General features: G+C 35.9%; 1 protein-coding gene across 1 annotated transcript in view; it reads right to left on the bottom strand.

The window, feature by feature from the left end:
- Positions 1-16586, bottom strand: part of LOC132343034 (low-density lipoprotein receptor-related protein 1B-like) — a 1281806-nt gene extending 1265220 nt beyond the window's left edge. Inside the window, exon 1 of the mRNA XM_059878471.1 lies at positions 15521-16586. Within this exon, the coding sequence (XP_059734454.1) occupies positions 15521-15704 (184 nt within the window). The 5' untranslated portion in view covers positions 15705-16586. The remainder of the gene's footprint in view (positions 1-15520) is intronic.
- Between the last annotated feature and the right edge of the window lie 10050 nt (positions 16587-26636).

Raw genomic sequence — 26636 nt, 5'->3', positions numbered from 1 at the left:
ATCAGTAAAATCATATCTGTATTTTTTAGACAATATGCCATTAAAACTGGGTATATCCAAGTACCTAAGAGGAATCAGAGTCATTGGAAAGTGAATATGTGTTTGGATCTTTCTGCAGGTGAGGGGGATTCCACAATGAGAGAAAAAGGGCAGCTTCAAAATTAGCAGAAACTGGAATGATCATGAAGAACAAAATCTCATTGACCACCAGAAAGAGTTAAAAAATGAACTCTAAACTCCCCCCAAAATAAACCAATATGATGTTTGTGGCAGGCATCAAAAAAGCAAGAAAATAAAATGTAGTATATACTGAAAAAGTTGGTATTTTAGGCCGTTTTAGAGACTTTAGACACTTACTTGTATTCAAACTAAGAGTGTTTCATTAGCTGGGATTTTAACCGTTGGTTCATTGGGAATTTCAGGACATAGGCAGGAACTATCCTTTTAATGGCTATCACTGAAGATTCTTATTGTGCTAACCAAACCAGAAATAGTAAGTCACCCAGATGTTAACACTCCTATAAGCCTTCTGATTTTGATCATTAGAAATATCACCAACAGATCTCTGTGCCCTTTACTAAAGAACCCAGACTCAGCTGTATAATCTCCTTCAATACAGTAGTCTGGACAACTACCAATCAGTCAAGATTTAACCAAGAGATCAAACTCATTCACTATTTCTGGCATATGCTTTTCTGATCAATCTCCACCCAGAGGACAAGACACAGAGTCATTGCAGACCTACAGCCTCAACTGCCAGGTCTGATCAAATCCTCAGCAATTATCTCTTACATGACTTGCTCATATTTCCATAATGTTTCTTATCTGAATTAGACCATCAACTCCTTGCAGGCAGGGATAACTATAAAAAATTCCCTAACATAGTTTTCCTGAGAAAAGAACAATAAATCCAAATTTATTTTATAAAACATATCTATATTTTTCTTTAGAAACTTTGGAAAGAGTGAAAATTTGAATTCCTTAGTAAGCATCATCACCTAATTCTAATTCATAAAATTTTATTCAGCAGACAACCAATCATTATAGCTAATACGGTATTAAAATTAAAGAACTGACCAAAATGATTTCTTCTGGAACATGAAGATACATTAATTGAGCAGTTGTTCTTGCAATTTTTATCACCCTTAGGATAATCTTGCATCGCTCAAGAGACTGCACTCAGTTAAAACTTTCAGAATTTTCAATATCCTATGAAATTCCCTAGAGAACTGGCTGATACCAGGGCAGAAACAGGGAAAATGCACAGTAATTCTGTACTCATTTAGCAGTAATAAAAATTCAGAAAGTGCTCAGAAAATGATGGGGGTACATCAAAAGGGCAGAGTAGCTAATCTGAAAGAGTGTCCAACAGCCATAGGTAAATATTTTGAGCAAGAAAATGAATAGTGATAGTATTGGATAATAACGCAAATAATAAAATAAATACCTGTCTATACTGATATAAATAAGTAACAAATCAGAAAGAAGGGACACTTTTCTTGCAGAACAATTCTAAGTAATAATCTTAGAAAGAATGAGGAAAATGTCACTCCCCTCCTACAAATGAGTGTGGTTAACATCACCAATAATTAAACAAATTGATATGTATAGTACACTAAGGAGGCTATATTTCTTGTGAGGCTATATTTCTTGTCAATAATGCATAACCAGGAGAAACTATCAGGCAAACCCAAATTGTGGAACATTCTATAAAAAAAATAACCAGGATTCTTCAAATGAGTTTAAGAGATGGAAGTAAACTAATGACAGAGATTGTCATGGATTGAAGGTCTAAGGCAATATGACAATTTAATGTAAATTTGAATCCTAGATTGGCTCCTGAGATATAATCAGGTCATTAGCAAACAAATTGGTAAAATCTAGAAAAAGTCTTTGGTTAATAATGAATAGCATGGATGTTAAGTCTGTTTTGATAACTCTATCACAGTTATACAATATGTTAACATCAGGGAAATCCAAGGAAAAGATAAATGAGAACTCCCTGTACTAGTTGTCTATATTTTCTGTAAGTCTAAAATTATTTCAAAGTAAAAAGTTTTGAAAAATGCTTTAAAAAACTAATCCAAATAAGCAGTTGGATATACGATTGCCTATGTGAACACTGGTAGGAAATCTAGAGATGTTGTGCAGCAATAGAGCACACAGTCGGCTCTTGTTAGGTCACAGCTTTCCTGAGGAAACAGAAGATGAAACACAAACCTAAATGTGATCGCATTTGTGTCTCAGCGTGAGAATTTGTCTACTCATCAGGACCATTCCTCTGCCGTATTCACTTCACTCTATTTTTTTCTCCCTTTTGATCTTTTTTCTCTTCTACATTTCAATAATGATCCATGTGTAGTGTGTGGCATAGCAATTTTGTTTTCACCATGTGGCTGTTACTTATCAGGTAGAATATTTTCCATGAAGCCCCTGGGGTTATGAGACAGAAATCATCCTCATAGCATCCCCTCGTCATTATTAAGAGGGTTTTGTTTCTTAGACAACTTTCCATGGCATGTTCCCTCCTAAGTCACAACCGACTCTAATATTACTAACCTCTAAAGTCTCATTAAGAGTTTTCTCTGTGCTCAATTTTCTCCCCAGATTCTACCTTTATGTTTCATAGGGGAGAGGAAGTTGTCAAGGCAGAGATACTGGACACTGTTGAAATTAATCTTTAGTATCCTTCTTCCCTTAGCCATGAGCTGAAACAATAACGCATTACAAATTTCAAGGCATTACACTCAGCTCTCTAGAGCCACCTTTTGTCTGTAAAGCACCAAGTAAATTGTCTATTCATTGTGATCCAGTCTAACCTTCTGTTGATATCTGCAACTCAGGGGTTCCATAGTGGGTCACAGCTGTCAGTCTGGCTCTTAATCTATCAGCTGATGCGTTTTGACCCCCACAATGTTATTTCTTTCTTTCTTTTTAATCTTGAGGGACAATATTTAAATCATAGGGAATTATGCATGAAAATCAAAACTCCTGGTCTCTCCTGAATTTCTAAAGGTTGGACAATCCTCTGCCCACATTCACAGGACAGCCCACAATCTGCTGCAGTATCAGCTACCCCTTGGAAAAGGTGGGTGTTCCCTAATTTACATGTCGCCAGGGCACCTCTGACCAGACTTGGCTGTATGCGTTTTTGTTTGTAAAACCTGCCCTATATATTGCCCTTTAATTAATAAAGGTTAGTCAAATATGTCTGAGTGCCTTCACTTAACATGATGAGCAAAGAAAACAAAGCAGCCTTTTCTCTGAGTCTAGGAATCTCAGAAGCCAGTCAACCTGTTTCCTTTGGTGAAACTACAGAGGAAATGCTGCCTATCCTTTTCTCTGGCTTGCGTGAGAGGTGCTGGGGAGAACTGCTGCTTCAGGTTCCTTTGTATGATTTCCTGTGTTTTAAAGAAATGTGATTGCTTTTACTGTATACTAAGTTCAACTCTTACTTACACAGTGACTCTCAAGCAGGAGTTTGCAAAGCTACGATAGAGCCATTACTGTTTTACTTCACACGGAAGAGTTTTCCTAATCCTCTTTGGCATTCATCTCTAAACCTTGGTGAACTCAAGCAGCTTCAATAACTGAAAGTTTATTTTTGATTTAAGTGATTTTCTTTCTACTGGTAGATTTTTCAGGTGTCTCATCAGCTTAACTGTTATCTGAATAAGCTTTGTTTATTTTCCTTGGCTCTTTATAGCAGGTTGAAGTCTATTCCAAGGGGTCACAACATGTCCTGCCCAAATGCCTTTTATTCTGAGTATGCAATCAATACTTTTTTTTTGCTTTATCTAAAATATAAATAACCCCCTTATACTCATTTTGAACCTTTTCCCAAAGTACTTTCCTTATGGAAAAAAAAAAAAAGCTGTTTAGCAGACCTCTGTGTGATGTGAGCAGAGTTCTAGTCAAGGAGCATAAATCATGCCTCATACTCACTAATATACAAGTAACCCTTCCCCTTCCTGCTGTTTTCAATTACTCCGATTAATTTATTTCCAAACTTTTGGCACCCCTCTGCTAGAGTACACAGCAAACAAATTTACAGTGGGTCCCAAATTAAATATTAATGCAAAATCTCCCAGCCTCAATTCCATTTGGTTCAGGCACTCTAAAATTTAATAAAATGTTGGTATTTATCTCATACTTAACTTATTCCTATGCATAGTGTTGATTTTGTACTGAAATCTTGGAGCCAAATTATTAAAGGGGCTTTTGACAATGTGCATGAAAAATGAACTAAAGTTAAAGTCACATACAAATTAGATTTCTGCACAGGCATCTAGCAAATGTCTACTAAACCTCCAGGTAAGCTCTTTACACAACAAATAAATTGGTTGGGATTTTGGCTTCAATATCTTATTTAAGCATTTCTGAAATTATAAATGCCTAAGCTCTGGATCTTTTTTTATTTTAACCTAATGTGTGTTTAGTACACATCTTCTCTTCTTAATCTTAAGGCATACCATATTTGAAAACTAAGAAAGCAGTTATCTTTTTAAATTAGTTGTAATGGTCATGTAGCATTTCCAAGGCAATCTCTCAGGTTGGAGTGAAGTATGTCCTCTATAATGCTGCCGTTCACTATATAAACTAAACAGTGTCTACAAGGGCTGATTATCTCAAGTTGATTTTATTGGTTAATAGATGGCCTATACAGCTTAAAAAGAAACTCAGTGAAAATATTTGGGGCTAAGCTTATACTTTGGAATGCAGACTTGAAAATTAAGTTTTAAAACTAAAGTTTGATTTCTTCTCAAGGTAGATAACAAAAAAGAGATCCAAAAAAAAAAAAAAAACAAGAGCAATGAAAAAAAAAAAATCAATGGAACAAAATCTTGAAACAATCTTCTAATAACTAAGACCTAAAATGGCTTATTCAGCTTAATATTAACAGTTCAGTTTAGTCGCTCAGTCATGTCCAGCTCTTTGCAACCCCATGAATCGCAGCTCACCAGGCCTCCCTGTCCATCACCAACTCCAGGAGTTCACTCAAACTCATGTCCATTGACTCGGTGATAACATCCAGACATCTCATCCTCTGTCGTTCCCTTCTTCTCCTGCCCCCAATCCCTCCCAGCAACAGAGTCTTTTCCAATGAGTCAACTCTTTGCATGAGGTGACCAAAGTATTAGAGTTTATGGATAAGAGTTTATGACCTAATGGTTATTCCTCTTGGTCAGTCAGCACCCTTGGATGATTCCTTTGTACTTATCCACACACATTCACTGAATAAATGTTGTAGTTCCTAATAAAAAAGTTATTTTTTTTTCTTTTTCATCAGTTTCAAAAAAAGTCTCTTTCCTTGTTCTTTTTTCTCCTCTCACTCCCTCTTCCCTTTTTAGCTCCAACAAGAACTCAATAAACCCAAATGGGTTTGTTTTGTAGCTATAAGAATAACTTCCCCGAAAATCCAAAGATGTACAATTACTAAACTAGTGTTTTTATTGCTTATTCTGGTTTATGTCATTTACTCATGTCTGCCTCCAGTCTACAAATCACACTGAAATAGGTACATAGTAGGAACTACAACATTTATTCAGTGAGTGTGTGTGGATAAGTACAAAAGAATCATCCAAGGGTGCTGACTGACCAAGAGGAATAACCATTAGGTCATAAACTCTTATCCAGTAGGTCCCCCACCACTTTTCAACACCCCTTTCCCTTCCAAAGTTTTCTTGGCACTTCCATGGAGGGTAATGAATATAGCCAATAGCAATTCCCTTAAAATTTCATCCCATTAATCAAATATTCGTAAGTGGGAATGGTGACTGTCAGCACAAATTCTTCTCAATTGTATCAAGGACTTGGGGTAATGGAAAAGGAATTCTTCCTTGAAAATACTGAGAATTTCCTCAAGAAAAAAAAAATCACATGAGTCTACACTTAAGCCAATGCCCCTTCCTTCTGCTGTTGTGATAGTTTATACTTTTAGAAATAACTAAACAGTTGCTGCCACATTTACCAATGCCCGGCATATTACTAAGTATATTATTTTAACTAAACTCCCAAAGAATACTATGAGTTATTCTACTAATTCCATATTACAGACATGGTATGGGGAAATATGTGTAATAGGGAAGATGGTAGTAATAATTCTGAAATATAGGGGAAAAGACAAGCAATATTGCCCGGTCTACATGTGACCATTACATGCCATGACACATTTCATACGAATCAATAAGCGGTGGTATAAAACAAAATGCTTTCTTTTCTAAATAACCTAGAATGTTAACTTTTACCTCCCAAGATGATAATTTAAGGCTTATTTCATGCCTTATCCTTCTGATCTATTGAAAGGTTCTGCATTCATTGTTATAGAAAATCTTCCTAAAGATGAGTCACTCTTCTATCTCATCCTCATCTACAATGCTACCCTGTTGTTTAAGCCGCCATCTCTCCTGAGCAGTTATAATAATCCTTTAACTGTATTTACTGGGTCTCTTGTCCTTTTTTATTCAGTAGCAAGCATGATCTCATAAATAAAGTTGTGTCCTATCACCTCCGATTAAACATTCAATTGCAGCCTATTATAATGAGAGCAAAACCCAAGTGCCCCACTCTGATCTGCATAATCCTCCTGACCTACTCATAAATGCCCCTTTCCCCATTCTTCATCTCTTTGAAACACACAAAGTGAAATTTAGGCACATAGACCTTCTTCCTTTCTCTAAAATGCCAAAATCATGACTTCTTCTCAAGGGTTTACATGCAAAGTTCCTCCCTCAGAACCACACATAGTTTGTTCCTTCACATCACTTTTATCTCAGCAAATATGTTATCCTTCACAAAAACGTCTGGATTACAACCAATCCCCAGAGCACCTCTCTTGAATACATTTTGCTTTCTACTTAGCACAAAATATTATGTATTAACTTATGTGTCAGTTTATTGTCTGTCTCTTCCCACACTAAAATTTTTATAAGCTAAAATGTAAGTTCAGACAGACCAGTTACATTGTCTAACTTGCTCACCTGCTTCTTTCCCAACCTCCAGAACAACTCCCAGCAGATCTCTGCTCAAATCTGTTGAATGGATGGATAAATAAAGGAATGACCACCAACCACATGAGTTGCTTCAGGGATCATATGATTTCAGGAGGAAAAAATAGAAAAAAATTAAAGTGCCCTTACAACACAATGGATTTCTTCTGCTCTTAGCAATTTACATTAAGTTAATGGTATAATTAATGAAATAATGAGTATGTATCTAATGAGACACCAATGTGTGAGATGTTTACACATATGCTGTCTTCCTTGCATTCATGGAAGGTATGAGAGACACTACCAGGTCTCTCTTTTCAGAGTTAGTTGGAAAAGTTTTCTGTAAACCTTTAACAGTGTTTCACAGGCACTCAGATTAAAATACATACAAAATAAAAACTGTCATGCTTTTCATAACCTTATGATCTCCCAGCAATGAAGCAAGCAAGGGGAATGGGGAAAAGTCCTAAGATTTTGGTTAATTCTACTTATTTTTAATGTTGGTCAATGTTGGATAAAGTCACTATCATTTCCCCTAAGTAAGATTTGTACACCACGAGTATAACAGGCCATCAGCATGCTGCTGATGAACTGCTAGCCCTTTTGTTAGAATGACAGTGATACAAGGACTCAGCAAAAGGGCCTGAATTCTGGTTAGCAATTCTACCTATAAATCTTAGTTCTTTTTTAATGGAAGTCTCATAAATACGGATGTCCAGTAGACATAATCTGTAATAGTTTCACCTGACAAGGCAAAAATCTCACCCATGAGCTGGCATCATTATCACTGTACTTTCAGAGCTTAATTATGAGAAAAATGCCTTAAAAATTAATAGAGTTGAATAAAGTGGAATATTTTAATAAAGCATAATTTTTATTTTAGCATGGTCATACCAATAAAATATATAATTAACAATTTTAGAAAATGCACACAAGGTCTTAGATTATCTATTTAAAAACCAAATCTTTGTAAATCTCAAAATTTTATAGTTTAGCAAATTTTAGCAAATTATATTTTAGCAAATGTTTGAGTAGTTCCTTACTGCCTGTTACCTGATCTGTGCAGATTGAAGCTTCAAAAAATTCTTACTGCCAAGGCTTTCTCTCTTAGCATCTTTGTCCTTCCTTTCCTTATACATCCTAATTTCTAAGGAAAACAATCATTCTAAACTCATTTCTGTCGATCAGCCTTATTCGACCGTTTTTCTTTTTCACAAATATCTTAAAATATCCCAGAAACACCCAAAGCAAGCAACGAGAACCAGAAGTTTTAGCTCTCTTCTTCTCCATCCCTCTGTATCTTTAGTTTTCTTTTCTCATTTTAAGAAGAAAGAGCTAAGATGAGCAAATGGTCATTAAAGAAAAACTCAGCAGTAAAAAAATTCTTAAGGAATCGTATTCATAATTCTAAAGCCATTTTGGAAGTCTTGAAGGATGTCAATGCAATGGGGAAAAGTTAGGAAGGAATGTCCTATTGATTGCAAGAATAAAACAAGAGACGGTTTGTGGTACCTTGATCTTACCTAAAGAAGAAATGTATTCTTTTGACTAAAATGAGGTCATGTTTCAACAATACCTGTCTTTGGTCTGAAGGCTAAGCCAGCCAGGACAATGAGGTGCGTGCATTTCAGGAAGAGATGTCTGACTGTTAATAAGAATGCATTGTGAGATAAAATGGGATCTTAGCATGGCAACCCACTCTATCTTCTTCAAGATTTTTTTTCTTGCTTAAAAAAGTTAGAAAGAATCATATATGAAAAGATACTTTCCAACTTGTCTTGTATAAAGGGCATAGCTACAATATTATTCACATGTAAATGGAAAACTTTTATACAGTCATGGCTATATTCAAACTTTTTCTGAGAAAAAATAAGATTAAACAGATATGACTATATAAACTGAAATTATTTTTCATTGTTCCTATAGGTAAAGAAACCTTTTACAAGTGTTTTTTATTTACAACTACTTTGGAATATATGAGAAATTCCAAATGTAGATAATATATCCTTATTCAACAAATGAGAGTGGCAGAGTTATTGAAGAATGTTAAGTGACACCATCGTTACCAACTAAAGCATTAGCCTTTTCCCCTGATGATAATTAAAAGAATCTGACCTACCAGCAAATCAGCAACAAATGAGTGGGTGCATTTATTTAATCAAACCATTACATTTTTTTAACCACAACTGGACATATAATTGCAGACTAAAACAAAGTTAATGTGACTGTGTGAGAAAGTTATTTTGGTCATATTTAAAAGCACACTAAACACTGTTGTCCACTTTATCACTGTAATGATTTCCATTTTATATTCTATATTGAGAGTCTTGACTTTGAAATATATTTTATTTTTAAAATTATTTTGAAAAAATAACTCAATAAACAAGGCCAATAAAGAAGAATAAGAACTTTCAAACCAATTTTCAATAAAGTAGCATTTGTCTCTACAGGAATAAATTCAGAGCATGTATTTATTAATATCCTGCTGCTGCTGCTGCTGCTAAGTCCCTTCAGTCATGTCTGACTCTGTGTGACCCCATAGACGGCACCCCACCAGGCTCCCCAATCCCTGGGATTCTCCAGGCAAGAACACTGGAGTGGGTTGCCATTTCCTTCTCCAATGCATGAAAGTGAAAAATGAAAGTGAAGTCGTTCAGTCGTGTCCGACTCTTCGCGACCCCATGGACTGCAGCCCACCAGGCTCTTCCGTCCATGGGATTTTCCAGGCGAGAGTACTGGAGTGGGGTGCCATCGTCTTCTCCATTAATATCCTAATGCTGCTTTAAACTCTTATGCTACCCCATGATATAAATAAATAATTACTACCGAACATAATGAATTTGCCTATTACGAACTGCACAACAGCAAAGGTACATTTGATTTACTCTACAAAGCATAGACAGGAAGTATCATGTATAAGTCTTTTAGGGAAATACATTGTTGTTTTCCATAAAATTTAATTTTAAGCTTTTATGCAAGATCAATTTTACTATTTTACCAGGACTGGCTACTATCTAGTAGTTTGATGCTCATTTAGTTCCTAGGCAATTCAACCAATTTGTTTAGTCAGAAAGCTCAGTCAAAATAATTGAGCTTGTATAGAGACAGACTAAATCAATAGAATGGAAAGAGAGAAAGAAACTATATTTTGGTATCACTGAATTCAAAACAGAGCAATAAATAATACATACTTTCTAACTTAGCCTTGTAATTATGCTGGGGGACTGGGAAGGAAGGCTACCAAATCATTTATGAGGAGAAAATACAGATTTAAAAGTGTGAAGGCAGCTTATAGCAGAAAAACTTCTAACAGAAAAAAGCATATAAATTTTGAAGGTCTAAACTTACTTGTTCGGATGTGTTGCAAAATCTTCTGAAGACTTCATTCCCTCTTCTAAAATACAGTGTTCAGATGTAGTTGGAGAGATTAATATTTATTCAAATGAGATCACACACAATAGTGAGACAGTGAATACATATTATTGCAAGCGCAATACTCTTCAAAAGCATGTAGATTAAAGATATTCATTGGCACATATATGAACTAGTACAAAAATAACTTAAACTCTAATATTTAGAGATATTTCTAAGATTTTGTATTTGAATTTTAAATAATGGAACTTTTTTTTTTCCAAGCAACTAATAAATGCTAACTATCTCCTAAAAGAAAACAAATGTAGAACACCCCTAAGACTTGTAGATTGTTCGATTTGTGACTGCTATGTTGCAACTTCATTCTTATGCCTCTTTTTCAATGGGTTGTTATACAGGTGAAATTTGGAGAATAACAATCCGTGTGAAGATGGAAAGCAACTCCACGGAAGAGCATTGCTTGACTGGTTACAATTATTCTGCCTTTGCTGTCCCACCAGAAAAAAAAAAAAAAAATTGTGGTCTCTATGTATCAAGGTAGGTTTGAGTCATTATTTTTCAATTAAATATAAAGATCTAGATTTCTTCAGAGACTATAAAGAAGGTTTTTTGAAGTAATCAGAGTAAACATAACTCTATCCTGATATAGGTTTGGTCCAGGATATATTCTTGCTAACTCACTATGAAACTAGTCAATATTTTGCTCAACTTTCTTTAGAAGTACAGTTACTAAAAACATTGTTTTAAATTATACACGTTGAGTGCATCATAATTATAGCCATTTCAAAGGCAAATACATTTTGACATTTATTTCCTCAACTGTCAGATTCTGTTACAACAAATTACGTATTAAATGGAAATTCACTCATTAGAATACTGCATGTTAGGAGCTGAAACATAACTCAACGTACTTTCATTTCATAATGTTTTTAAGGAGGTGATCATCACAAAACTAGACATATATTGTCTGAAAATTTTCTAAAAAGTAAAAGTTTCACTTAAAAATCTATCTCCAATTTCCAGGCCAAAGTGGTGTTTTTATAGGTTCTGGGCACCAAGGCAGTCATTTCAAAGAAGTTATCTTCTTTGAAGAAGATCTATCTATATAGCAGGTGGGTTTTACTTACTGCTAAATTAATTTAACTAATGACATCATGTTGGGACAATCATGATTAACTTTAAGTATTAATTCTACTTTCTTTGAATGTATCCATCTAGAATGAAGAAAAGTGTTTCCTTTGTACAAGAACTGTTTTGACAGAGAGCCTCAGAAGATAGAGAAATGTATCAATAAATCTGCCTGGTACCTTTTACTACACAGAATCTCTTCAACTAGGAAGAAATTGAAGAAAGAGGTTATATTTCATAGAAGATGTGAAAATTAAAAGAAGAATCATGGGGAAAAAAACATAGAATGGAGGGAAGACACAGAGATCCCTCATCATTGTAATTTTGATAAAGATTAAATCATGTTAAGTCCAGGTGACTCTAAATGGAGCCTACCTTAATGATACACACTAGGCTCTGAAAAGAGATTGACAAGACAAGTAGAAAGAAACTAATGTCCTAGATCCCATGCACTTGGAAACTAAAAATCTCTGCAAGACTCTACCGTGAATAATAAGTAGCATTTACAAATAAGTCTCATTTTAAAGAATATATCAACTATATCCCTCACCCACCACCCTTTCTAAAAATATTTCTTTCACATTCACTTAAACAAATCACTTCCATGTAACAATCCTAGCACAGTTAAAACATTTAAGTTTTCTGCAGTATTCTCTTCGTTCTTCAGATTTAGTTATATCCAGCCTCACATTGATGGAAGTTTATTTGTATACTGTAAACATTTCCATAGGATATTTATTATGATATCAGTGGACAACATTTACCTTAAGAAATTATTTTGTCAAAAGATACTTTAATCTCTTCTTTTAGGAAGATTAATCTGGATTCAGCCTCTTCCTGAAAGTATCATTCGGAATTCTCCCCTCTGCCCTCTTTCTTTCCTTCCCTTATTCGGTTTTCTGCAATTTACATACTTTCTTCTTTCAACACACTGAAAATTTTCTTTATTTTTTTATTGCTTCCTGTCCTTTGTAACATTTTCAGTTTGAGCTTAAGAGAGAGACAGGAATACTCAAAGATTATGGAGACCTCTTAAAAACAAAACTTTAACTTTTCTGGAATATAAAGAGACACGGCTAGCAGCCCATTCTTCTTTGAGATTAAAATTTTAACATACATGATTGCCAGTTTTAGATGGTTTTATAGACATATACATTTAAATGATTAAATGATTACAGCAGCATAAACTTTAATTATTTGGAAATACGTTTCCACATCTTGCCAGACTCAAGAACATAAAAGAGACTAGCTTCAGTTCTTTCAATCCCTTTTCTTTTCAAAAAATTTGACAATTTAAAATATACTTCCTTTTAAATCTTAATCCTTATCAAGCAATACTTTGATGTGATATGACATTGTTATATGACACACTGGTTGATTCTAAGTGAACATGATTTATCCTCCAAGTTTTGCTGTTAAGAGTTACAAAGATGTTTCCTTTTTTCAGATGTGATGAAATTAATAAAAACTGACATGTACATCAGCTTAACTCTGTACCAAAATCAATGCAAACTAAAAAAAAATAAACAATGTAGAATTAAAGGACAAGTGTGTGTGCATAAACTGAATGCAAGCATACAAGTTCAAGTATTTTTCTATTTGAAAAAATACTGAGTTTATACACAAAAGGAAGAGAAATGGAGGTATAGGGTAATGCAACCATCTGGTTCATGCGGCTTAAGAAGCTACCCATTACTTAATATTTATTTGGAGGACCTGGAAGTGTTTTCTCATTTTCTGGCTTGAAGTTAGGTCTTGCACTACAACACACACCTGTGTAATTCACAGGCCTGTTCTGTTCTTCAAGGACAACTGACATAAGCCTGGGCAGAAGGCTTCATCTTATTAACCTCTTTCTTGAGTTCATATTCCCATATCTTCTGTTTCAGCACTTCAGTAAGAGAAGTTTGTCATAATGCAGCAGCACTTTCTTTTCCTCTTTCAACAAGATTGCTCTATCTCTTTTTTCCCCCTTTTTCCAAACAGGACCCACCCTTTTCAATTTTGATAGCTAGCTGTGGCATTTTTAGCTCTTTTACAACAGTTTTGAAAGTTGTGTTAAATATGTACAATAGTGGTTAACTGTTGGTCCATAACTATTTTACTTGTATTCTCCAGTATGGCACTTCTTATGCTGGCATGGTGATACAATCAGGCACTATTTCAGTTTTAGGGAAGAGTAACCATCCTTTTCCATATGCCCTGTTTCTGTCTTATATATCTCTCTCCTTATTGGAACTAAATGGACATCAAGTTCTAATCCTTTTATTTAGTTTTCTATCTCAGAAGAAAGTTAGGGGTCTGTATATTTGAAATTCTATCCAGTATTCATTCCAATCATTGTAGCAATGGCCCTATTCCTCATAAACACATACAGAAAAACTGGGAACTTAATTCCAGATGAGGTCAAGTTTCTGGAGAATTGAGGCTCACACAGAAAGAGCCCCATAGCAGTATCTGCCAGTGTCATTCTATTTTGCTAGCACACAGGACTGAAAAGCTTCATTCTGTTCATCTGCTCTGGTCCAACTTCAAACATTCTCTCTAAGAAAGGTTGAGAGCTGATTGTTCCAGATCAAAGACATCATCATTTCTAGTCAAAGCTATGTGCTTCCATTTATCAGTATAGTTTTCAACTATTCCAGACCAACTTCAAGGCAAGTTAAGGCAAGTTCAGAAGCTAAGTGGTTAGGTGGCAAAGATATGTTTAAAAGATTATCACTCAGTAAATGTCAGACTTTCTAAAGGAACTCATATTAGTCTCACTACTGGTAAAGGAAATGACATGTGTGGGTATGCTATAAAGGGTATAATCTGGTTGTCCAGAGCAGGTGAGTAGAAACACTACAATTCATTTCCCTGTTCTTTCCATTAATGAAGCAACCCTTTTTAGTCATTTCATAATTTGCTACCCATAAACACAGTCACTGAATCTCCCAATGCAACATTCTGCCTATTTGCTTGGCATTGAGATCTGGGTACGTTTTCTATCTTTCTTACTCTTTTTCTCATTAGCCCCCAAACCAAAATATATTAGTAATACGAACTCATGTTAGGATTTAAAAACAAAAACAAAACAAAACTAGATCTATGATACTTGTGATTTTACTTTAAACAGTTAACCATTTCAATGCCAATGACTCAAATATTGATCTACTTTTTTTTTTTTTTTTTCTTTTTCCACCGGTCTGACTCGTCAAAGATTATGAAACTTGCACAGAGATTCTTGGGTTTCCAGATCAAACTTTACCAAATTCGGGTTTATTATAATGTCCACCTCCTCTCCTTTCTGCTCTGCTCCCCATACCGATTCCCTTTTAAACTTCTATCATTTGTCAGCTGTTTGGAGAAATAGCAAGGGCAAGAAGCCAGCGATGGGTTAGCGTCTCCGGGCACCAAAAGCTGAGCCACAGACATTCGGGAATCAAAAAAGTCAAGTTCAAGCAGGTGCTTATGCCCAGAAGCTCCGCCATAGCTTTAGATTCTCTATTGATGACCCGAATGAATTTGCCCCAGAAAAGGGCTCTAGAAACCAAAGAGGCTGGAGTCTCCGCTTTCCCCTCTCCCGAGACCTTGGGTGCATTAGGAAAGGAAGTTAACCCAGGAGATAGTTAAGGAAGCACACACTTAACGCGGAGAACCCTGAGCCCGCAAAAGCTCGAAGCCCAGAAAGTGAGCGCGATGGGAAGTCTTGGGAAAGCGAATTCTGATCCCAACATCTGCAGCACTTGGGATGCGCGGGCAGAAGCGCGCAGTCAAGTCCAAACGTTCCCGGGGGGACAAAATCAGGACCGGTAAAGGGCCAAAAGAAAAAGCTGTGGGGGAGCCGAGGACTAGGGTTCCTGGTTCGGAGACATCCCCCACCCCCACCGCACCTCTCACCCCCCACGAGGCCAGCGCACAGTGGCCCACGGTCCCGGGTAGCGGGGCCGCAAGGACTTAAGTTTCGCACTCACTTATATGCAAGCGTCGCCCAGCAGGAAAGCCAAGGAAGACATGGGGCAAGGAGGGGGGAGGGGTTTTCTCCTTACCTCGGTCGGCTCCCATGGTCAGCACCTTGGCGACAGGCAATAATCCCGAGAGAGTGAGTAAGGCGAGGAGAAACTCGGACATCGTGGTCGCCCGGGGAGGAAGCCTGAGCCGGAGACTGCTCGGCGGTATCCTCGGCCCGGCGGCGGCGGCCGCGGCTCGGAGCCCCGAATCGAGCAGCGTCATTTACAAATGTCACTGGAAATTCTTCAGCTCAATGAGCCCAGCCAGTCCGCCTTCTCCTGCCTGGAGCAGGATGTGGAAGGTGTACGGATGCGCGCGCGTGGGGGAGAGAGGGTGTGTGTGAGCGCGAGCGAGCCGCTCGTGTGTCTTGACTTTTCAATGCAGAGTACGTCTGATCTTACATCACGCAAAGAGGGGTAGTGAGAGATGCCAGCGGAGGGGAATTCACTGATTAATCACCGAATCCACCACGTACCCCTCCATCGTCCACATAAATCACATCTATTACTTGGTAAGAGGCATTTAACACAACAGGAAAATACCACCGCGAACTGAGAGCACCACAAATCACAATTATTTCAGTCTCCTTGAAGGGAAAGTAACTCCAAGCTGGGTCTGTAGGGATTTGGGTCTTTCGAGAAGGAGGGAGGGAGACTTCTGCATTGGGCTGAGCCAGCCAGAAGCCTAGGAAGCTCCGCGTTTAACAGCCAGTTCGGAATTAGCAGCCACCAGAGCTGAGATAGATGCTTCTCTAGGCAAAGCACATTTGATCCCTTTGCTCCCTGGAAGCTTCCTTCCTCCGAAGGAACGACGAGCCGAGTAACTGGGCTTCTTTTAGGGAAATGGTTCCCTACGCTTGCCACAAAAATTGCAATGCTTTTTGAATTGCACCTTTAACTTTTATGTTTAGTAGTACCTGGGGACAAAGATGAAAATTTAGTGATTCAGCAGAAACAAAAACAAAACAAACCCCCAATGTCATCACCCGTTGCATAAGAAGGGAAGGTGGATGGAAAGAGACCCCCTAAGTAGGGAACCATAAAGCAAAAACTCGGCAGTTTTATTGTGTAGATTTCTCTCTTTAAAAGCGTTCCTTGAACCATTTTGAACTTTTGCTGCATTATTTTTTTTTTCTTTTTTTCTACACAGTACAGTGGTAGTATTAAGAACTTTCTCAAACTGAGGTATTAAAATGAATCTGCGATTTAAAAAAAAGTTGTTTGCTTAAGTATTTTAAATATGATCTTTCAACTGCCTAAAATTCTAGTCACTCAAAAAATGCTAAATTAAAACTCAGAAATCTTAATAGTTGAAGACTTACTTTTTTCCCCTTGTAACATCAGTAATTCTTGCCTGAAGAGAAAATGTTAAAAATGTTTTGTGTCTAATGTTTAAACACCTGAAATTGGTGTAAAGGAAAAATTGGTGTAAAGGAACGCACAAAACTAAGAAATAGGATGACAGAAAAGGAAAGATGTTTTAAATAGGCTTTCAGTTTACCAAGTGAAACTTAATTTAAATGAATGTTAGCACAATAAACTAGCTTCTTATGAGAGTAAAATTATCTAGAAATATCTTCAGATGCTCCTTAGAAACCATTAAAATTAGACTGGGTCAAAGATCACAGGTGACCATGAGAGATATTGCCACTTAGTCTGTGATTATAAAATATGTTCTTTAGATCAATTTTGCCATATTTTATGTATTAAAGTTTATTTCCCCCTATAAGTTGACTCATTTCATGCCTAAAAGATAACTCTTTCCACATTTAAAATTTTATGATTTTTTTTCTTTTAAAGTTGTTATATAATTTCACCTAGTCATTTTTATTGTTTCATATAGGAAACAAAGAGGTTTTCCTATTTCACTTCATACAAAAATTCATAAACTTTGGAATAAGTGGCAGAGTTCAAAGAATATTTGCAAAGGGGAAGAAGGGTATATTTTGAATGATGCTCACAATAATAGATATTTCTTCTCAAGTGTCCACAGACCTCTGCATTCTGCAAAATATTCTTTCATTGAAACAAAGTAGGTGTCTTTTTTTGACAAGAGCCCATTCAGTTAACTAGGAGGTCAGCTATTAGGAAATCCATATGCACTTAAGTTTTGGCAATAAAACAAGGAGAGCTCAAAAAACAAGCTAAGGATGTTAAAATTCTTCCTCTTCTATACTATTACTACCTATTACCTGCCCCCACCCCCCATCTCAAAAACTGCAAGGTAGAGAAGAGTAGCCAGGAACACAATCAACCAAAGACTCTTACCATGTACCAAAGTGCTGTGACTGAAAATCAATGGCTCATTCACTTCTGCAGAAGTATATGTAGCAGCCCTGGATTCCACTGATAGCTATTTAAAGGGGAAAGTTATGAAAGGTAAACAGGGAAGTAAATTCCATTCTAACTTATATTCTCAGTATGTTACACTTTTAATTTGTAATGCCTCCTAATAGTAATGTATTAGGTGAATTAGGCAGAATAAAAACCAGGTGATCTCTTTTAGATACACTGGTCGACTTTTTAACTGTCCTGAATGGAAGAAAATCAAGGATGCTTTGTCCACACATTGTGACCAGTATAATAATGCAACATAGAATTTATTTTTAGTAATCAACAATCAAATCATCATGTGTGAATGACACATGACTCAAAATAATGGTGTAAAACAGCAGTGGCAATTATGGAAGTTTACTAACATATAGGCTGGCATACCAATAAAAGATGGTTACATTTAACATCAATTGTGAATGAGCCTCAATTTTATCTTTAAGATAAAATTTGGGACTTAAGAATGCAAATAGGTATTATTAACAAAAATGTAAATGGTATAAAAAAGGCTCCACAGCAGTCTGGTGGAAGTATGTAGCAGTGGTCAAGTGGACACAACATGTACATTGAAATGCATGTCAAGCAGAGTTTTAAGACAAAAGTTATAATAAGGACATAGGTTCATACCACAAAGCCATAATAATATATAACAGAGTAAATATTAACAGCAGCACATTTGCTCCAAAACTGACTTAAGGCCAGTGTCAAATAAAATAAAATTGTTCTGTACACAGATCATTTGTATACTGGGGTTCATCTTCCAAATACATATTGAAAATGAACAATTAATCAAAGAGCTTTTATGAGCATCAGTGAGGTTGACAAAGGTCCAGGCCAAATTTGAGTTTTGGAAATAAAAATTTACTTCTAGATTTTGAATGACTATCCAGTTATAATGAATTATAAGTAAAAGAGAAAACATAATTTCTTATGAAATATTTTATTTCCCATCAAATATACTTTAATGAAAAAGGAATTAATACAGTATACTATTAGTGAAGTGAGAATAGTTAAGAGTTACTGTTCAGACTCTGTTCCTATGGCCCATTATAATTTCTTCATTCTAATCAGGGTTATTAACACTGACAAGTTAAATAAATTAATTCATCAAACTATACAATGTTATGAAATCTCTCATTGAGATAAATTAAACAAGGTAGAACCAATCATTCTTACTTTCTGGTTTAAAACAACACACGAATATAAATTATCAGTGAGTGGTAGTCTTATACTTTCCAATTAGAGCCATGTTTTGGGTACATGTGATCAAACATCAGACTTCATTTATGCTAACTTCATTATTTTCTTAGCACTGTTGAGCCTTTTGCACAGATAGTAGTGCTTTGTGCTACTGTTATAACTTAACACACCTGAAAAGCCAAGTTAGGCGGAGAACTTGTGTCTCCTTACAAACCTAGAATGAGTCTGTCTCCTGGAAGTGATGTGTGTGAGGGAGACTTGGCCTGAAAGTCGGGTTGCTAAGGATTCTGTAGCTATCATTCCAAGGGCTGCTAGAATTCTTACTCTGCCTTTCCACACAGAAAAGTTGCCAGGCAGCAGCAGACGCAGGATGAGAAGGAAAAGGAAGCGGGTGGTGGTTGAGAGACTGAGAGTTGTTAAAGAAATATTATCAGTAATTTAGAATGGAAACAGAGTTACACTGGACAAAGTCACTAAGAAGGCAAAAAACCTTTGGATTGATTTCATTTCTCCAACTGTAGCATTTCAATGCATATCACATTTTTAACTGCTTTCCTTCACAAGTGTGCTGTGTTTGGTAGCATGCAGTTTCAGGTAGGACATGGAGATTGAGCTGAGATTAACACGAGTTCAGTGCAACTTTAATTCCAATATTTGCAAAGTATTAGGAGGTATGTACACCTGTGAAGAAAATGAAGGGCGACATAATGAAATATCTAATTAAACCTGGAAAGTAAAAATATTTCTAGGCACATTGTTTTTCTCTTTTTATATATCTGGACATCTCTCTACTATCATGATCTGTAAATACACAAGATATACATATTGCAGTGAAAAACAATTATAATTTTCAACAGATAAATAATAAAAGGTCATACAACTTTGATTGTTTTACATTTTATCTCTTGTTTGAAAAGCTTTTGACTGTAGGAAGGAAAGGATCTTTACTGATTTAGCCATCCTCATTAGACAACAACTGACTTCCATAATAATAATATAGACTTGAGAGACAAATTTTATTCTGCTTTTTGGATACCTCATCAGAAGGCTTCCATCATAACTCAGTTGGTAAAGAATCTGCCTTTAATGCAGGAGACCTGGGTTAGATCCCTGGGTTGGAGACCTGGGTTAGATCCCTGGGTCGGGAAGATCTCCAGGAGCAGGAAATGTCAACCCACTCCAATATTCATGCCTGGAGAATCCCATGCTCAGAGGAGCCTGGCAGGTTACAGTCCATGAGGTCCCAAGAGTTGGATAAGACTTAACAACTAGACTGTCAGAAGGCACAATCAGCAGTAACACAGTCCATGTGTGTTTTAAGCGGGGGAGGAGTTGGAATACAGAAACACCCAAAACTCATCAAATCCTTGTCATTCTACTCTCAAGGAAGTAGCCCTTGAATTTCAAGTCAGTTGCTGATTGTAAAGCTTGTTGCTGTCAGTGCTTTTTAACCTGAACATACTTGTGGTCAAGATGATCTCCTATTTCTAGCTACTAGAACAGAATATGTGTTTACTGCTGGGGATTGGTTGTTGGTGGTCCACAGTCAGGATACACTTTGTCTGAATGAGCTTTTGAGGATACTGATCTCTGTCCTTTTGGCCATCATCTTTCTATTCTTTAGTTTTAGTTAGAAACTCTTACTTAGGTTGTTGAAACTGGAAGGAACATGTAATTTATCTCTTTCAATTTACCACATTTTATAAATAAAAAAAATTACAAAGTAAAGGTGACTACTTTGTGGTCACATACTTTATTAATGTCAGAAACAGCCCTTGAATGAAGTTTCCTGATAGTTTCCTATATTATATAGGGGATTTCATTGACATTATTATTTTTTTAAACTGGAGTATAATTGCTTTACAATGTTGTATGACTGTCTGCTGTACAACAAACTGAATCAGCTTAAATATACATATGTCCTCTTCCTCTTAGACCTCCCTCCCACCTCCCCCTCATGCCGCCCCTCTAGGCCATGGCAGAACACCAAGTTGAGCTCCCTGTGCTATACCACAGGTTCCCACTTGCTATTTCACACATGGTAGTGTATTAATATGTAATCTCCAATTCATCCCACCCTCCCTTTCCCCCACTCTGTCTACGCATCTATTCTTAACATCTATGTCTTTATCCCTGCCCTGAAACTAGATTTTTTCCCTAGGGGGAGCCTGGTGGGCTGCCATCTATGGGGTCGCACAGAGTCGGACACGACTGAAGCGACTTAGCAGCAGCAGCAGCAGCAGCAGCAGCAGCAAGGAGTTGCAGCCCAAGGAGTTTGAGTTCATTCATTCACTTAATAGCTATATACTATGTAACAGCCTCTGCACTCAGAACCTGCAAATGGCTGTGAAGAAAATAGCTATGGTTCTTGAACTAGGAGATTTATCTATATCAAAGGTCATTTCTGTGCTGTGGGCTCTGATCAGGCCACCAGATAGCTATTCTCTTGCTCTCTGAATATCCCCTGCTCAACCTGCTTCACCTACAGCCTACTCACATGACTTACCTTTCTACATACTAGTCTGCACCCCAGCTAGTGGCTGCTCTAATCTTTAGATCATAATATCCTCACCATGATAGCTTTTCAAAGGGCAGTGAGAAAGTACCCTCTGCCAGTTTCCCTGGTAACCTATGAGTCAACATGACTGTTGACTGGTATACCCTATAACTGGTAACCTCCTCCTCCCTGTAAGAGCAAAGTGCAACATACCAGGGATTCTGCTTCAGATTGTACAAGCCCCCATCCTTGAAACAGTTGATATCTCTGTTGCTGACTTGGAGTTCTTTCTTTAGTCTTAAAGCTGGGCAAGTACAGGCCTTGTAGGCCTTGTAGACAGTGCAGCCCAGCTGCCTTTCTCCAGGATCTTGAAGGATGCTGTTGTGAACAACAGGTATGGCACATCAAGTCTACTGCCAAGATCATCCAATAAAATCAGGGCTGCATCTTTCTTAGAAAATATATTTACAGATAAACCTTTATAAAGAAACTGGAGCCCTCTATTAGAATTGGGCTCTGAATAAGAAATCACAAAATATATATTCATATCTGAGTGTTGGTACAGACATTTACTCAATCAGTACAGTGTCCCTCTTTTGATCTAGAACCTGGGGGAAATTTCAGAAATGTTTAGAAGTCAAAACATCTAGAATTTTTGTCAGCGATAACATACAAATTAATCAGAGTCAGGGGATTTTGTTGTGAGGTGGATTCATAAAGAATCAGAGGACAAAAAGGGAACTTGGAAAAGTCTGGTTCAACTTCTGTTCACTTATTTGTTTTTATTATAGTTATTGTTTGGAATTTTTTCAGGTGTTTTATTCACTGTAGCATTTTCTTACTTTATATCCAAATTATTTTTTTCTTGTTTACCTTTTATACAGTCTTTAACATTTAATAATTTCTATATCCTCCCAAATATGATATTTTACATGGATTTTTCCTTACATTAGGTGCTCAGAGACTACTTGTCTTAATGCTAAATAATGGCTTTTCACTTTTCCCCTTAAACTTGTTTAATCTTTCTTATATCTTTCTGCTGTTTCCTGGTCCTTCTGCCATGAAATACATCCCTGTATATGTAGCAAACAGTATCATACAATGACAAAGATAGAAGTTAGGTGTAGACAACTGACAGAGAACAGAGAAGATGGGATATAAGAATTACATTAATTGCACTTTATATATACTTTAATAAAATGAGTTACTGTTAAAATGTAAAAAGGTACTTTGGAACTACAGTCTCTTTGACCAAGACCAGTTTTGTTTTTTGGTTTTTGTTTTTTGCTTTAAGATGGGAAATTATTTTTTTTTGTTTTGTTGAATTTCATAAGAAGAGTAATTATCTACTTTTTTCAATTCCTTTATCTCATAACGTAAAATGAAAAAATAAAACACTAAGAACAATAACACATTTTAAAAAAGGAAGAAAGAATAACAAACCTTTCTTCAAAGTATATCAGGCTTAATTCTCACTGGAAATGACTCTTCAGAACTGTCAACAGCTCCATTGTAGCAGGGCACCTGTCACAGAGGAAGTACTAAATAGATGTGTGGTAAGTTGAACACATTTATTGTTGAATTTTCACATTCTTTTTCAGGTTTGCTTTAAAGGAAAGTTATAGAACTAACATTTCTAAAACATTCTTTCTTTTTTCTAAATAGAAAAATTCATGTCCCTAACATAGGAAATGTCTCTTGCCCTCTAAAAGTTTTCTTCTGTTATGAAAATTATACTTTTTATTCACAATAAAAACTCAAATGCAAAAAGGAGCTGCCTAGTCCAGAACATAATGCCCTAATTTTGTGTCAAGCCTCTCTTTCTGGGAAGAAAAATAGTGACATTTGGACCTAGATATATTTATCAAGATTTGTGAAAATGTGTGATTTTATGCATGAATACTGGCAAAATAGTTGAAAGACCATTAAATGCTTTTATGACTTTCTATTGCTACATCCTGCATTGTAAATAGATTTTACCAAGGGTATCATTTATATTTTTCTGCAAATGCTACTAACACAACAACAAGAAGAGTCTTAAGACAACTTTATTCACAAGCGTGCGATAAAAAAGTTGGAAGAGGATGAATAACTATGTTTAGATATAGGATAAACAAGAATATTTTAGGTTTTCAGTCTCTAATTGTGATTAAAAGCATTATTTATAAAAGAAGTACTAATTTATATTTTTTGGTAGATATCAATCTAAATTTATTCCAATGAAATTCCTGTTATTTTCTCATCAAAAGAAAGTGAATGGAAACTGAAATAGTTTTTATGCCTTTTATGGGCTTTGCCTAAAACCTATATTGCAATGATCTGAGGAAAAAGAGAATATGTATGTACCTATATGTATACATACATAAAGATAATATAAAGAAAAAAGAGCATATATATATATATATATAAACATAATAAGAAAAAAGAAAAAATATATATAACATATACATACACACACATATATGGCATATATTGACCTACATTCAGACAATTTACAAGATTAGTCAAAGCCTGTTGATATTAGTCTTCACTTTTTATCTGAAACTAAGGATATTAATCAGTTTGGACATTACACAAAGGTACATCTATGCAAATAGCTCAGAAGAAGTAACATACTCCACTGTTCACTTGTAAGACTTTATGTTAAAAGAAAATCATTCCAGGTCTGAATTTGGCTGTGGAGTTTAGACAACCAGCCATGCTTCAAGCTTTAGGCTGCAAGTGAAAGCAAATCATAGCTTCAAGGATGATATGGAAGCAACAGTCGGGCTTGTTTTATAGCTCTGAAACTGACCCTCTCTGACCCCAATTCCTCCATGCACCTTAGATTTATGGAAGTCACAGTTTCCAAGCCCAAATTAGAATATATTGCCTAATAAATATAATTATTTGGCAATAGGACATAACACTTCTTCTCAAGACTGTTCTAGAAAAGAATTCCTCTCTTTGGTCATAATAAATGCATAAAACACAAGAATATATTGAGAATCCGAGATTCTTCTCAAATTATTGTTTGAGATTACTGACACATAGCCCAAATTTATGAAAGCAGGTATTTAGGTAACTTTAATCACATGGGCAAGGGAGTTAATGTATTGTTTGAAAATGCAAACAGGCTGTAGGACACAACCGTTCTTGCATGCAGGTGTCTCAAGTTAGTAACTTAAATTGTAGTACAAGTGATTTCATGATTTTCAACTGTGATAGGGGTAAACAAGCTAATGAAAGGGAGGTGCTTAGCACTCATACATGCCTATTTTAAGATCAAAGCACACATTAGCCTCACTTTGTGAAAATAGCAGAAGTGAAAAACAGGTCTTCTGAGTGATGTGCCCTGGGAAGCGCTTCAGTGGGAAATTCAGTGGGGGGAATTAGTATGTAATGTGCTGGATGATCTTCGTATCACTATCCTGAGGGCATTTAGAGGTTAATTTTTAAGCTACCATGATTTGGACCATATTAAAATAAAAAGCAACTTTTAATCTACAGTTTCAAAGCCTAACTGAAATATTTCCCCCACCACTAAGGAAAACACATGTTGACCTCAATTAGGTGCCACCACAGATTTTCATTTAGGTTTTGGTTGAAATCAAATCTTAGCTACCAAAACATAGTTTATTTGAACTAGCATCTGGCACATGAGCTGCTGAAGTAGCTTTTCATTTCCCCCTCATCTCCCCTGCCACTAACCTACCCCCCAAATAAATATGACCACCATTTGTTATGACTTTTCTGTACAAGTGGTAGGCTAACTCCTCCTTAGGAATATTATTTCAAAAGTAATTTAAATAGTTTCTCACATTAATCAGCTTTGAAATCCAGAGAGAAGGAGGTGCATGACTCTGTTTCTTACTGTTTTATACAACTAAATGTCTCCCGAAAAGCGTAATAATTATATCTGGCATTGAACTATAATATAGAAGAAACCTTGTTTAGAATTGTGAACGTGCAGACCAGCTGTCTACACTATCATACCTGTATGCTTTCAGAATAATAAGGCTCAGAATGCCATTTAATCCTACCTTTTAATATTTCTTTGTCTTCTATTGGGAAACAGTAGAAGCGTGACAAAGAGTATTTTTGTTTATTTTACTCAGTTTTGTTCTTTATATAAAAGGTAATAGGAAAATGTGCCCAAGGGTTTACCCCTTTCCATCTAAACAATTCTGAGAAGAGAAAGCAGATATTTCTGTTCATAGTACTTGAGTGCCCCCTATAGGATACTCTTTATATTCTTCTTCCTGTAGCTAAATAAGCATTTTAAAACTGTTACTGCATAGAAATTTAAAATAAAAATAATAAAATAGGTATCTTTGAGATAAGTAGTCCATGATATATTTTCTTTTCACTGTATTTTCCTGTATAAAAAGTCAAGCATATTATCATTTTAATCACTCATTTCTCTGCTTCTCTAAAAGTTAATCCTACTTTAAAGTTCTGATTTACCTACTTTTCTATTGCATGTCTGCATTTATCATATAAACTACTTTATTTAAAATATGCATCTAATTTTATAATGTTTTTTGGATGTTATTTTCTTAAGATATAAAAAGAATCATCAATTAGCTATAAGTTTATCAATTAGCTATACATATCCTTGTATGGGAGGAGGTCCAATTGTTGATCTACCTGGAAACAGAATCTTTGAACTCTGTAAGTTAAATTAACATCTATGAACAATAAGGTAATAGAAATAAAAGAAGCATATACTTAACTATTCCTGTCAGTTTAATGTCAGGGGTGTGGTGCCTGATATTTCTTGGTTTTTATAAGCCTTTCTGTTTGTACTGTAGCCTGGAGTTGAAAGTTGTAGACAGCAAGAAGGGAAATATATTCTAACCACAGTTAACTATGTGATATTCACTCTTCATTTATCTAGCTACAAATATATATTCAATGGGGGGGGGACAGGATAAATTAGGAGCTTGAGATTAATATACACGATCAACAAGGACCTACTGTATAGCACAGGGAATTCTACTCAATATTCTGTAATAATCTATATGGGAAAAGAGTCTGAAAAAGAATACATATATGTATGTGTATAACAGTCACTTTGTTTTACTCCCAAAACTAACACAACATTGTAAATCAAATATACTCCAATAAAATTAAGGAAAGCAAAAT

The sequence above is a fragment of the Bos taurus genome, chromosome 2, assembly GCF_002263795.3.
Source record: "Bos taurus isolate L1 Dominette 01449 registration number 42190680 breed Hereford chromosome 2, ARS-UCD2.0, whole genome shotgun sequence".
Taxonomy (NCBI): domain Eukaryota; kingdom Metazoa; phylum Chordata; class Mammalia; order Artiodactyla; family Bovidae; genus Bos; species Bos taurus.
This window is presented reverse-complemented; position numbering and strand designations above follow the sequence as displayed.